The following is a 12787-nucleotide window of genomic DNA, read 5'->3' as shown; positions in this document are numbered from 1 at the left end:
TGATGAATAAAAATTGGGGGATAGAACTAGTAAAGAAGATTGGCTCTGTTGTGAAGGTTGATACTGATGAGCAAGGAAGAGCATGGGGTCCCTACCTAAGAGCCAAGGTGATGGTGGACATTTCTAAACCTCTCATGCGGTGTGTCACTATATTTTCTAGGAAGAGACAAACAACACAAGTGTTTGATGTGAAATATGAAAAGCTCCCAAACTACTGCTATTCATGTGGAATCATTGGGCATTCCTCTCTAGAGTGTCCAAATCCAGCGGATCGTGATGAGAAGGGGCTGTTACCATATGGGAGGGATCTGCGGGCGGTAGATGAAAATAAATATAAGAAGGGGCTGGAGGATAGACAATCCAATAATTCATCTGGTCGGAGCACTAGTTCAAGGGGACATGGTTCTGGGGAGAGACATCAAGGGCAGCAGAGTTCTGATAACCAGGCAAAGACAGGCCGATCTGCTACAGTAATGGATCAAGAGAAGGAGGGCTTTGAGGAAGAAACTCTTTCGCTGCTAAAAAGGCAAAGTCAGAAAGAAGAAGGAATAGTGGAGAAGGGTACAAAGACAGGGAGTAAGGATTTAGTTCTAAGCCCTATAAAGGGCCATGGTACTAAACGTAAACAAGCAAGGAATGATTGTTACGTGTCTAATGGCAGTGAACAAATCTTGAGGGCAGAATCCAGTAATGATGCAATGGCGTTAATTGTTAGGAACACATCTATGCATTTTAATCCAGGAAGAGAGATGATGGATAAGGAAATTGTGTTGGATGAGGGAGACGATGAGATGGTAAAGAAGATGAAGAAAACCAGTGACACACATACAAGATCGGCGGAGGCTGCTTGGCAGCCCCGCCGGGAGCCATGAATCTCTTGAGTTGGAATTGCCGAGGCTTGGGACGGGACTCGGCAGTTGGAGAGCTTCGCTGGTTAGTGAAGCAATACCGTCCCTCCCTCCTATTCTTATCAGAAACAAAAATGAGGGAAGAAAGGGTTAAGCGTCTCATGTGGTCACTGGGGTATAATGGTTGTCTAGCTGTTAATTGTGAAGGGAAGAGTGGGGGTCTTGTTCTCTTTTGGCCCATGGAGCTCTATGTGAGCTTACAATCTCTGTGCCCAAATTTTATTGATGTGCATGTCAAGCTTGAGTCTGGAGATCTTGGGCGGGTAACTTTTGTTTATGGAGAACCCAAAACAGAGCAGCGGCATATTTTTTGGGATCGTTTACGGTTTCTTAAGGCTCAATGGGATGGGCCCTGGCTGTGTATTGGAGACTTCAATGAAGTTTTAAGTAGTGATGAGCATCTAGGGGCATCTGATAGAGGAGAGGCCCAGATGAGGCTATTTCGCGAGTGCTTGGAGGATTGTCAACTTGTTGATCTGGGTTTCTGTGGACCAAAATACACCTGGAATAATAGACAACGAGGGGAATGTAATATTCGGGTCCGACTGGACAGAGCTGTAGCTAATGGTCAATTCACACAGCTCTTTGAAGACATCCAAGTTGAAAATATTGTCACAACTTCTTCTGACCACTATGCTGTGCTTTTATCTATCTCAAGGCATGATGTGAGAAAGTACAGGGGTTTAAACCGCTATAATTTCAGATATGAAGCCGCATGGTGTAGAGCACCAGATTATATGGAAAAGGTGGAAAAATGCTGGAAAGAAGGTTTACCTGGGCCAAGAAGTTTGCAAACTACCTGGGCCAAACTGAACAAGATGGCTAGACAACTAGCTAAATGGAATCGAGAATCTTTTGGATTTCCCCGTAAAGAGATAAATAAACTTGAAAAACAGTTGGCGAGGCTAAGAACTAATATCACCACAAGGTTTTATTCTCAAGAGGAGAGAGATATTGAAAGAAAGCTCTGTGAGTTGTTTGAGAGAGAGGAAATTATGGCTCGTCAACGCTCTAGAGTTGACTGGTTAAAGGCGGGAGATCGAAATACTTCTTTTTTTCAGGCAAGAGCTATAGGTAGGAGGAGGACTAATAGGATAAAATATCTTCTAAGACAGGATGGGAGCAAATGTGAGGAGCAAGATGAGATAAGAGAGATGGCTCAGGATTTTTATACTGATTTATTTACATCAGAGCCACATACCCATGTGAATCAAATTTTGGAGGTTGTTCCTTCTCAAATTGATCAAGTCACAAATGAAGCATTGTGCATGCCTTATTCAAATGAAGAAATAGAAGAGGCACTCTTTCAGATGGGACCGACAAAAGCTCCAGGACCCGATGGTTTCCCAGCCTTGTTTTATCAAAAGCATTGGGCTATCTTACAGGATGATATATGCCAAGCTGTGAGAAATTTTCTAGATGGAGATGATATACCAGCAGGTTTTTGTGATACAACAATTGTTCTTATCCCAAAAGTGGCAAAACCAGAACTTCTATCAAACTTTCGACCTATTAGCCTATGCAATGTGCTATACAAAATTGCATCCAAAGTCTTGGCCAATAGGCTAAAGAGGTTGCTGCCAAAAATAATTACAGAAGAACAGAGTGCTTTTGTTCCAGGGAGGCTGATCACAGATAATGTGCTTATAGCCTATGAATGCATGCATTCCATTAGAAGACAACGTGCTAAAGTTCCCTTTTTTGCCCTCAAGATCGACATGATGAAAGCATATGACCGGGTTGAGTGGAACTATCTGCAAGGAGTTCTTCAAAAAATGGGCTTTGCACAGAGCTGGATTAATAGTGTTATGCGTTGTGTCTCTTCTGTCCGGTACTCAGTTAGAGTGAATGGAGAACTTTCTGAATCCTTTACCCCAACTAGAGGACTGAGGCAGGGGGATCCTATCAGCCCTTATTTATTTCTGTTATGTGCCGAAGGCCTCTCTTGCTTATTGAAGAAGGAGGAACATGCTGCTCGTCTAAAGGGGGTGAGAAATGGTCGCACTGGCCCAGCTATATCACACCTTTTATTTGCGGATGATAGCATTTTCTTTACACGTGCTGATGATACATGTGTTAATGCTTTAAAATCAGTTTTGCAGATTTACAGTCAGGGGTCGGGCCAAAAGATTAATCTACAGAAATCATCACTATACTTTGGCTCTCATTGTCCTACCGAGATCAAACAGAAGGTAATGGACTCCTTAAATGTGCACAATGAATCTATCCACTCCTCTTACCTTGGCATGCCAACATATGTGGGTCAATCAAAAATGAATGCTTTTAATTTTATTACAGAAAAGGTGTGGAAACGTGTCCAAGGTTGGAGTGATAGGCCTTTATCTAGAGCCGGGAAGGAAGTTTTGATCAAATCTGTAGCTCAAGCCATTCCCACTTATATTATGAGTTGCTTTCAGCTCCCTGATGGTATATGTGAAAAAATGAGAGCTATAGTGTCAAATTATTGGTGGGGTTTTGAGGGAGGAAAAAAGAAGATGCATTGGCGTTCCTAGGCCTGGATGTCAACTCCAAAATTTTTAGGATGAATGGGTTTTAGAGATATGAAGATTTTTAATCAAGCAATGCTAGGGCGCCAATGTTGGCGATTAATAACAGAGCCTGATTCTTTGTGTGCAAAGGTGCTTAAAGGAAGGTACTATCCAAAAAGCTCATTTCTTGATTCTGGCCCTACAAAATCATGCTCTTTTACATGGCGAAGCTTGATGCACGGGAAAAGCCTGTTGGAACGTGGTATCCTTTGGCGAGTTGGCAACGGAGAAGATATTAGAATTACAAAAGATAAGTGGGTTCCTGATGCTCCCTGTCATCCTATCCAGCCTGTTGTCCAAATGCCTGATGATCTCAAGGTGTGCTCTCTAATTGATGAATCTTCAAGACAATGGAACGAGGAGCTAGTGCGCATATGTTTCAGGCCTGCTGATGCTGAAAGCATTCTAAATATCCCTCTCAGCCAAAACAGGGTCTGTGATCATGTTGCATGGCCATTTACAAAGACAGGTATTTACACGGTGAAATCAGCATATAATATGGCTAAATGTGAGGCCGTACATCTAAATGCTAGTGCCAAGGGAAAAGGGGAATCATCAAATCAAGTATGCACAGCAAAAGAGTGGAAGAGTTTGTGGAATATCAATGCTCCTCCCAAGATGAAAATCGTGCTGTGGCGATTTGCACATGACTGCCTCCCAACTGGACAACAACTAAGAAATAGACAGATCCCGGCTTATGATCTTTGTTGTTATTGTGGCATAGATGAATCCACACAACATGTTTTTATCTTGTGTCAATATGTGGCTGAAATATGGAGGGAACTAAAGAGAAAAGGCGGCTTCAAGTTAATGGTCAAAATGTTTGTTTCACCTAAGCAATGGATTTTTGAAATGTTGGCTGCTTGCACAGATAGGGAGGCTACTATCCTTGCCATAGCCTTTTGGCATATCTGGGAGGCTAGGAATGCTGTGTGAAATGGAGAAAATAAAATGCACCCCTACTGTATAGCTGAGAAGATTTTAGCATATGTTGACATGGTGCTTGTGCATTGGTGTACTCCAGCCCATCCTAGAAAGTCTGATGTCCTTAATCGGAAAAGATGGGAACCACCGCCCAAGGGTGGATTATGGTCAATGTTGATGCAGCAATTTTCCACAAAGATAATCGCATGGGCTTGGGTATTGTCATTAGAGATGAGAGAGGTGTTTTTCTGGCTGCTTGCAAGCAGGGAATTGACAAAATTACAGACCCAGAATTGGCGGAGACCATTGCTTTTAGGAGAGCAGTTAACTTTGCTTCCCAGCTCCCTCATGACCATATTATAATTGCTTCTGACTGTGAGTCGTTGATTAACAAGCTCCAGTCGAGAGTCACGGACCGCTCCAATATTGGAATTATCATCGAAGACATAAAAAAGGTGGTCTGTACTTCTACTGTGGCTTTTTCCTTTATTCATGTAAACAGATGTTGTAATAAGGCAGCACATGTTCTTGCTAGATCGGCAGATCGTCTTTCAGAATCTGTATGGCTTCATGTACCACCAGAGTTTCTCTGGTCTACTCTATGTAATGATATGACAGCTTAATGAAATGCTGCCTGTTTACTTTTCAAAAAAAAAAAACTTCCGAAGAGGGGCTACAATACTGCTTTCGCAAAAGAAAAAATAGAAAGAGAGAACGGAAAGCGACAATATTTTCGTCCATATCAAAGCAACGAGTTACGGCCACAATTTTAACGGGTTTAATACAACTTGGAAACAAATGTATATAGGTGCTATATTTAAGTATAGAAAATTAAGAACACAATTATCAAATATAGAGAACACGAGCATCAGAAATATATGTCAAATCTATTTACAAATATGTGGGGCCCTGTCTTGTGTCGCAGCCGCCAGCCTGTGCTCATGCATATAACCTAATAACAAAACTTTCATGCTTTCATAGATCATACAAGGAAATGTACAGAAAACGAAGTGCTTTAACCAAATATTAGCGACAATATATAAGAGAAAGCAATACACTGCACTCTGATGATGACAATGAATTCAAAAGGACTATCAAATAGTCAACATAAATAAGAACTACTGGATGGTCAAGTATTCACAAGCATCGCGGCATCAACAACCTACTATGAACTTGAATCTGCACTCTTAGCTTCAATGTAACCACCATTTTCCGGAGCAACAGAATTATCTTCTTGGTTCACGGTATCATTTTTGTCATTACTGGAATCAGATAAGGTGGCCGCAGCATCTTCTGAGGAAGAACCAATGCTGGATCTCTTTCTTATATCCCTGACTCTCCTACCTTTGAGCTCAAGTCGCCTGCGTTTCCGGGACTTCCGTTTGCCTCTAGGAAGGTCTTCCTGATGCAAATCAGCACTCCCCTCTGAATCCCTTTCAGGCCCATTACTCACATTCTCTACTTCCAGTACGTCAGCCAACAAAGAGTCGATTTCCCCTTTTCGCCGCTTATTTGAATTCATCTGAAACAAAAGTTTGTTGAAATGATTCTTCAACATCAAACTAAAGAAAGAACATCAATAAAATTAATATTCAGCTATCAAACCGCCCTATGCTGACTGGAAGACTCTCTCTCCTGAGTCGTCTCAGCATAGCCAGTCCCAAGCCCGGGTAAAGGAGGAGGGTTGCGTTAGGTTTTGGCAAACCAGCATAAAAAATAGCCACTCTAATGGATTTGAAACCCACAAGAAACTCGTAGGGGCGTAACCCTCTTAGCAACGATATACAAGGTGAGATCCCTTGGTGTATGCTCTTTGCTGATGATGTAGTGCTAGTTGACGAGAGTAGGACAAGGGTTAATAGAAAGTTAGAGCTGTGGAGACGCACGTTAGAGTCGAAAGGGTTCAGACTTAGTAGGACCAAGACCGAGTACATGATGTGCGATTTCAGTGCGACGAGGCATGAGGGGGGAGACGTTAGTCTAGATAGGCAAGTGGTGGTCCAGAAGGATACTTTTCGGTATTTAGGATCGGTGCTACAAAAGGATGGCAACATTGATGAAGGTATTAGCCATAGAATTTCAGCTGGCTGGTTGAAATGGCGGCAAGCTTCTGGCATCCTTTGTGACAAGAGGGTGCCACAAAAGGTAAAAGTCAAATTCTATAGGACAGCAATTCGTCCGGCGATGTTATACGGTGCTGAATGTTGGCCTACAAAAAGGCGACATGTCCAGCAACTGAGTGTAGCAGAGATGCGGATGTTGCGGTGGTTTTGCGGGCACACAAGGAGGGATAGAGCCCGGAACGAAGTTATTCGGGATAGGTTCGGGGTGGCACCAATTGAGGAGAAACTTACCCAGCATCGGCTGAGATGGTTTGGACATGTCCAACGAAGGCCTCCTGAGGCGCCGGTCGATAATGTAAAGAGGGGTAGAGATAAACCTAAACTGACGTGGGATGAGTCGGTTTATAGAGACCTTAAGGATTGGAATATCTCTAAAGAGATAGCTTTGGATAGGAGCGCTTGGAGACTAGCTATCAATGTGCCTGAACCTTGAACTTATTTCTTTCAGGTTTCATCTCTAGCCTACCTCAACTTGCATGGGAAAAAAGGCTATGTTGTTGTTGTTGTATCAAACCGTAAAAGTTGTGAGTATAGGCAAAGAATAGTATAGCAAGACGCTATTTTTGGGACAAAATACAGATTGGATAAATATTTTCTGACATATCTAGAAACCCACACCTCCTCTGGGCAACAGCCTTCAGTTATCCTGAAACACCATAAGGCAAGTTTCAGGAAAAGAGCATGGGGCTTAGAGGCTTACTAATGATGTCACATAGCATAGAGTCATGTCATGAGAGAAGGCAACTAATTTGGTTAATACTACAAGTGAACTTTCAAAACTTGAGACTTGAGAGATGTATTTAGAAAATAGCAAGATACATACCAAATGACACACCCCCACATGCTAGAACACAAAATCAAATCAACCCTCTATGGTCAGGAAGGAGGAAAACAGAGGTTTGCAATATCAAGACCACATGCTAGAACACAAAACCAAATTAACCCTCTATGGTCTGGAAGCAGGAAAAGTGGAAGACAGAGGTTTGCAATCTCAAGAGTACTCATGCAGGACAGTGCAACCAGATAAAATGATAAGAAAAGATGAAGGCCGGAATCTGACCTTTGAAGCCTGATCAACAAGGTAAGCCCACTCCCTCCTCTTCCTAAGACAATCGTTGATGGTGTTTAAATAGTTGGGATACTCAGAGTCTCCCCCACTGGATTTTCTTGAATCCCTCAAACGCTGCAAATTGATAGATCAACATGAAGTATGATAACACAGAATATAGACAGGTGCTCATTCAAAAAAAAAAAAAAGAACATACCTGATGAATAGCATCACAGAGTTCCCCATATGATATATTTCTGTGTTTACTAATAATTTCATCAATCAATCCTGTGCATAGAATATATGGCACGTTTGCAGACTTTTACATTGTACAGAAACAGATGAATTGAGCAGTTTGAGCTACATACCAAGCAAATTGAGTGAAGCACTGCTGTCGGTCGAATCATCCTTTCCTAAACCAGTGTCAGCTCCAGTTGAACAGACACCACGACTCTTCTGTTCTGATGCTACATTTTCTGCTGATCTGCATGAGTCCTTCGCAGAAGAAGCACGTTCTGTGCCAGCATCTCTATGTCTTTTTTCTATCCTCTTCGTGTCCTCACTATCTTTTAGTGATTCATCTCTGTTTCTCTTCTTTAAAACCTGCACTCCCGTGGGAAGCATCACAACGTTAGAAACCAAATAATGATGAATTGACATGAAAAGATACCTTTATGTGCTCCAGGTGCTAATAACCTTACCGCTGAATGATCCCTCCCTCCATGTGCTGAAGACCGCTTAGAGAAAACAGTAGCTCCAGCTGGATGAAGCATCTGCGTACCAGCTGCTTGATGGCAACGTGGCACCCTCGGTACTCTAGGGGAGCTGTTTAATTGTTGATGCAATAGTAATGCAAGCTACAGAAAAAAACCCCCGAAAAAGTGAGAAAAGCTAAACTTAAGATTGGAGTTTGGACAAACTTCATACCTGTTCATCGCTCAATGGAGCAGCCAATTCAGATGCTCGCAGCTCAGTTGATGCTGAATTATTGGAGCTCTCTTGTGCGACATTAATAGTGCGGTGGTAGACCTTGTCCTTTTTCTGGGAAGAATTAGAAGCTACTGCCTTGTTACGAGATTGCGGTGGTGGTACTTCCCCATGGAATGATCTTGCTGAGGTGCCTCCAGTGATGGCTATCTTGTGTGAGTATTCCTTTGATACCGGTAATCTAGGTTTGACTGTAGACACATGCATTCTACAAACTTGAGATGACTTTGATGCAGAAGGCAGTGAGCCTTTGGGTTGAACTTTCTCAGAGCACCTTCTCACTTCCTGGGAACTATCTTCAGAAAACTTTGCAGAATCATGTTTGCTGTCAGTTGGTGAGACTAGTTCCCCTTTCTTTGAACAATCACTGTTACCTGTTGATGACGGTTCTTTAGATGCCGAAGTGTGTGATAACTCACGTGGTATTGAGACAGAACCAGAAAAGGATGTACCAACTTTTGCAGAACCCAAAGTTGAGCTAGGATGCTCAACAACTGTGTGCGTCAGATTTTGTGATTCAGATTTTGGATGTTCGCGATATACTGAATCATATGTTGGTTTGGGTGAATCTCTTTGGCCAATGGAAAAAACAGCAGCATCCCCTAGACCTTGTTTATTGCTTTCATGGTCATCACTTACTAACTGGACACAATCAGCTTTCTCATTTTCTGGGGAACCAGGCTCAGTTTTCATGATCTGTGATTTTGACTGAACAATCTGTGAATCTGGCACACCAGCAACATCCTGCATATTTGAAGTTCGATTTGGTTGCTGCTGAAGGTAATGCTTGTCTTGCATTTTGATGGAACCTGCATGGATAATCAAAGTTTCATTGGGAGGCTCCAAACATAAGAAGTGATGAATTTAAAAGGCAAATACATATCCACCGACATATGTGCATCAGTGAAGTATCTAGGGAACTTGAGTTACCTGAACTCGTTATGCTAGACCTTAAGCCCGCATTATGATCCCCTTCTGATTGTTGCTTATGCATGGTACCCTGCACCGTGCCGCCATGTGTGTTAAGCAGATATTACAAATAATGCAGTAACTAAGTTAACATAGTAGAGTAAACAATAAAATAAACAGGAGTTCAGATAACAAAAAGACAAAGAACTCGCTGTTTTTGATGGAGAACCCGTAGGCAAATCAGAAATTTAAAATTATGAAAACATCTACATTATTAGTGCACCATGATGGAACTGTAAATTTACATGTACTCAAACCAAAAACATGAGAACCCAAAAAAGCTGCTTCAAATGGCATTAACAATTAAAAATAAATCTCCCATATGATAGCAACGCAAATGTTGCTTACTTCAAAAGCTGTACAAAACGGGAAAAAAAAAGGTTAGATGACTGTAAGATCACAAACTGTTGTGCTTTCCTGTACCAAAATACTCCATTCTCTATTGATAGTCCTATTTCACATTGACACAATGACCAAGGCAAAGCAATCTTGCTTATCATCTAATTAATGTAGCACGAGGCTTTTTGCTAGTCCTCCAATGTCTTAGCTAGAAACTCCTCGTTACTGGTGCTATTTATTGACATGGTCCTTATCAACAGTAAATAGGACTATTATTTGTGAATATTTGAGTTTTGGAAATAGGACTATCAAAAGAGAACGGAGGGAGTATATTGTATCACTGGAACTAACAGCTAATACACTACTATGAACCCATCAATAATTAATAAGAAACGTTACAGTTTTATCACAGCAGGTTAATATATCAAGATGAAAATGCATCAATCCTAACAGGGGGAAAAACACTAAGACGTGTTCCATTTATGTTCTGATTTCATTTTGTTGTGAAGTATTCGGCCCATTATATCCAACTGCAGTGTAGTATACAATCTCATCCAAGGCGAAACATTCACAGCAACTCATCATACTGTGGGGAGGGGGAGAGGGGGGGGGGGGTGCTGAACCCTGGGGGGAAGACCTCCCTGAGGCCCTCGATCTGAGGTTAAGAAAAGGCCATGAAAGCCAGCTGCCCAGGACTACGATGGTAAAGGATCTCAAAGTTTAGCCAACATAATTTACGGGCTGGGCTCATATTTTAGATAATTTTGAGCTAAGAATAAGGGTTGGGTTAGATTGTGAAGGGGGCACTAGGGCCACCCATGATCCATAACCACCCTACCCAGGACAGCACACACCTGCATCATGTGTAACTCTGAAGACAGTATCTTGGCGAGGGGCCTTTTTTTTTGCGCGACCCAGGGTGAGATTATCCACCAAACTACATAAAGTAGAAACAGCACAACTATGCTATTGTGACAAAACAAATAAATCTACCAATCATACAATTAAGCGACATATTCAGTCATATGCAATATTCATGTGAGATACTAACCTCTACTCCTATGAATCCTGAGTGCACTTCTTGTTCCGCCGCGGATGATGTAGTTTTAACTCCAGATAAGAATTCCAATTTCATCAGCACCTTTTTGTCATCCTTGCTCAGCATCCCACGAACTTGCTCCGAGATTTTCTTATCTCCACATAGCTCCATGGATTCCTCTATCTTCTTCTTGGTTTTAACAGTTTGTAAATCAGAACTTGCCATATTTGCTTCAACATGACGATCCCCACGCGTGGTACAGGCCCCACTCTGCTGACACCCATCCTTCAAACTACCAGGATCTGCAAAACATAGGGAACACACTTAAAACATATATCTAAAAATGAAGCAATTAAACAAGAAGTCGTGCCCAAACGATCACCTCTCTTCTTAGACTCGGTCAGAGGAGGCATTGCTTGCTGATCGCCCTCAACCTTCTTGCCACGACAGCTTAGGCTCCGGACGTAATGCTTCTCCTTCTTTGGTTCAACATCTATCAAAACAGCATCAGCCATCTCCCTGGGCTTCTCTCTAGCCAGCGCAAACAGAGCATCAGCACCGTCGTTGTCATCAGCCCAGGAGGGGAACTCGCAGTAGCGGAAGCCAAATCTCTTGGGAACATAGCCGGTGCAGCGCCACAGGGCGGCGGAGAAGGCCGGGGCGCCACAGAACAAGGCAGCGTCGCCCCCGCCCGGAAGCCCGTGGACGTGGACGCGGGCGGGCAGCGGAACCTCGGCCCAGCGGCGGTACAGCGGGGGCGGGCGGTGGGTGGGCAGCTCGGCTAGGAGCTCGGCAACCTCGGCCTCGTCGGCAGAGGAAGGGGCGCGCTTAGACCTCCGGCATTTGTGGCACGAGAAGGAGGTGTGGACGCCGCGTACGTAGCGCGCGCACCGCGTGTGCACCCACACGCTGCACTCGTCGCAGCTGACCATCTCCTCGCCGTCGTCGAACGTGACGCCGCAGGAGCAGTCCACCGTCCACGAGCCGTCAACCCAGTCATCGGCGGGATTGGGGGCTGGGACTGGGGCCGCCGCCGCCGTGGCGAGATGGTTCTGCGGCGGCTCCGGACGGTGCAGGCGGCCGCCCTTCATCGGCGGCGAGCGGGCGAAACCCTAATCGTCGGATCCAAACGGAATGAGCGGTGAGGGGCTCCCTTGGGGAGCGGGGGGTGGGGGATCAAGGGAGAGAGCTGCAACCGGAGGACGGGAGAGGAGGAGGTGGGGGTTGTCGCGGCGGCGGCGGTGCCGGAGCAGGCGCGGCGCAAAAAGCGGGCGGCGGGGAGGAGGGAGAAAAGAGAGGAAGGAACGGGAGAGGGCGGCGGATAGAGAGAGAAATTCGGACTTTTGCACTGAAATGTTTTTTTTCAAAGAAATGGTTTTTTTTTTGCAAACTTGCCACCGTCAATATTGTCTTTGTAAAATTATCAATGGCGTTGCTTAAAACCTTCATTACTTTGTTTTTTAATAATAAGAATGTGAAATGATCAATCTTTCTTTCTCTCTAATCTCATCTGATCTGAAATTGGTTAATCAATTTATAAACGAATAGACAACCTAATATGTATAACTATTATGAAGTTTCCAACACCAGATGGACATGAACTAAAACAGCATACGTATCACTTCCTTATCACAAGTAGCGTAGATATACGATGCGAGATCTGGATAGATAGCCAATAAGGTGGGACATTGTCAGGGTATGCTCTAGGCTGTCGTGCATCGGTTGCGTATCCGATCACGGTCATGATTGACCTAGGAACTGTTTGGTTGTCCACCAATACCAGCCACGCTAGTTGTGGCGACGCCGAAACCGATGTAAAGTAAATGACCGCCACAACTATGCTTAGTGGCGAATCTAGTCCCTAGTCCATAGATATGTAGACGGCTCATCTCCTCTTTCTT

General features: G+C 43.6%; 1 protein-coding gene across 4 annotated transcripts; it reads right to left on the bottom strand.

The window, feature by feature from the left end:
• Window positions 1-5227: 5227 nt before the first annotated feature.
• Window positions 5228-12199, bottom strand: LOC120641767. 4 transcript variants are annotated; one of them, XM_039918007.1, is made up of 10 exons: window positions 11269-12196; window positions 10899-11188; window positions 9470-9539; window positions 8992-9348; window positions 8480-8913; window positions 8254-8409; window positions 7921-8155; window positions 7770-7840; window positions 7565-7687; window positions 5228-5903 (listed from the first exon to the last, which is right to left on the bottom strand). In XM_039918007.1, the coding sequence occupies exons 1-10, from the start codon at window positions 11975-11977 to the stop codon at window positions 5547-5549; spliced, it is 2802 nt and encodes a 933-aa protein (XP_039773941.1). In that variant the 5' UTR covers window positions 11978-12196; the 3' UTR covers window positions 5228-5546. The 4 variants fall into 4 exon arrangements, 3 of the variants coding, with proteins under 3 accessions (XP_039773941.1, XP_039773937.1, XP_039773948.1); XM_039918014.1 differs by adding an exon at window positions 7123-7150 and having other exon boundaries at window positions 5235-5903; window positions 8480-9348; window positions 11269-12198; XM_039918003.1 differs by having other exon boundaries at window positions 8480-9348; window positions 11269-12197.
• Window positions 12200-12787: the final 588 nt, after the last annotated feature.

Source organism: Panicum virgatum, chromosome 1K (assembly GCF_016808335.1).
Source record: "Panicum virgatum strain AP13 chromosome 1K, P.virgatum_v5, whole genome shotgun sequence".
Classification (NCBI taxonomy): Eukaryota; Viridiplantae; Streptophyta; class Magnoliopsida; order Poales; family Poaceae; genus Panicum; species Panicum virgatum.
The sequence above is the reverse complement of the archived record's forward strand: the minus strand, read 5'-3'. Positions and strand labels throughout refer to the sequence as shown.

What these genes read in the sequence shown, in the direction of transcription:
- LOC120641767 (XM_039918003.1), bottom strand. Translation starts at nt 11,977, where the DNA reads ATGAAGGGCGGCCGCCTGCACCGTCCGGAGCCGCCGCAGAACCATCTC. An exon ending in GACCGAGTCTAAGAAGAGAG is followed by an intron (nt 11,189 to 11,268) that starts GTGATCGTTTGG and finishes TATGTTTTGCAG; the next exon opens with ATCCTGGTAGTTTGAAGGAT. An exon ending in CTCCATTGAGCGATGAACAG is followed by an intron (nt 8,410 to 8,479) that starts GTATGAAGTTTG and finishes TTTTTTCTGTAG; the next exon opens with CTTGCATTACTATTGCATCA.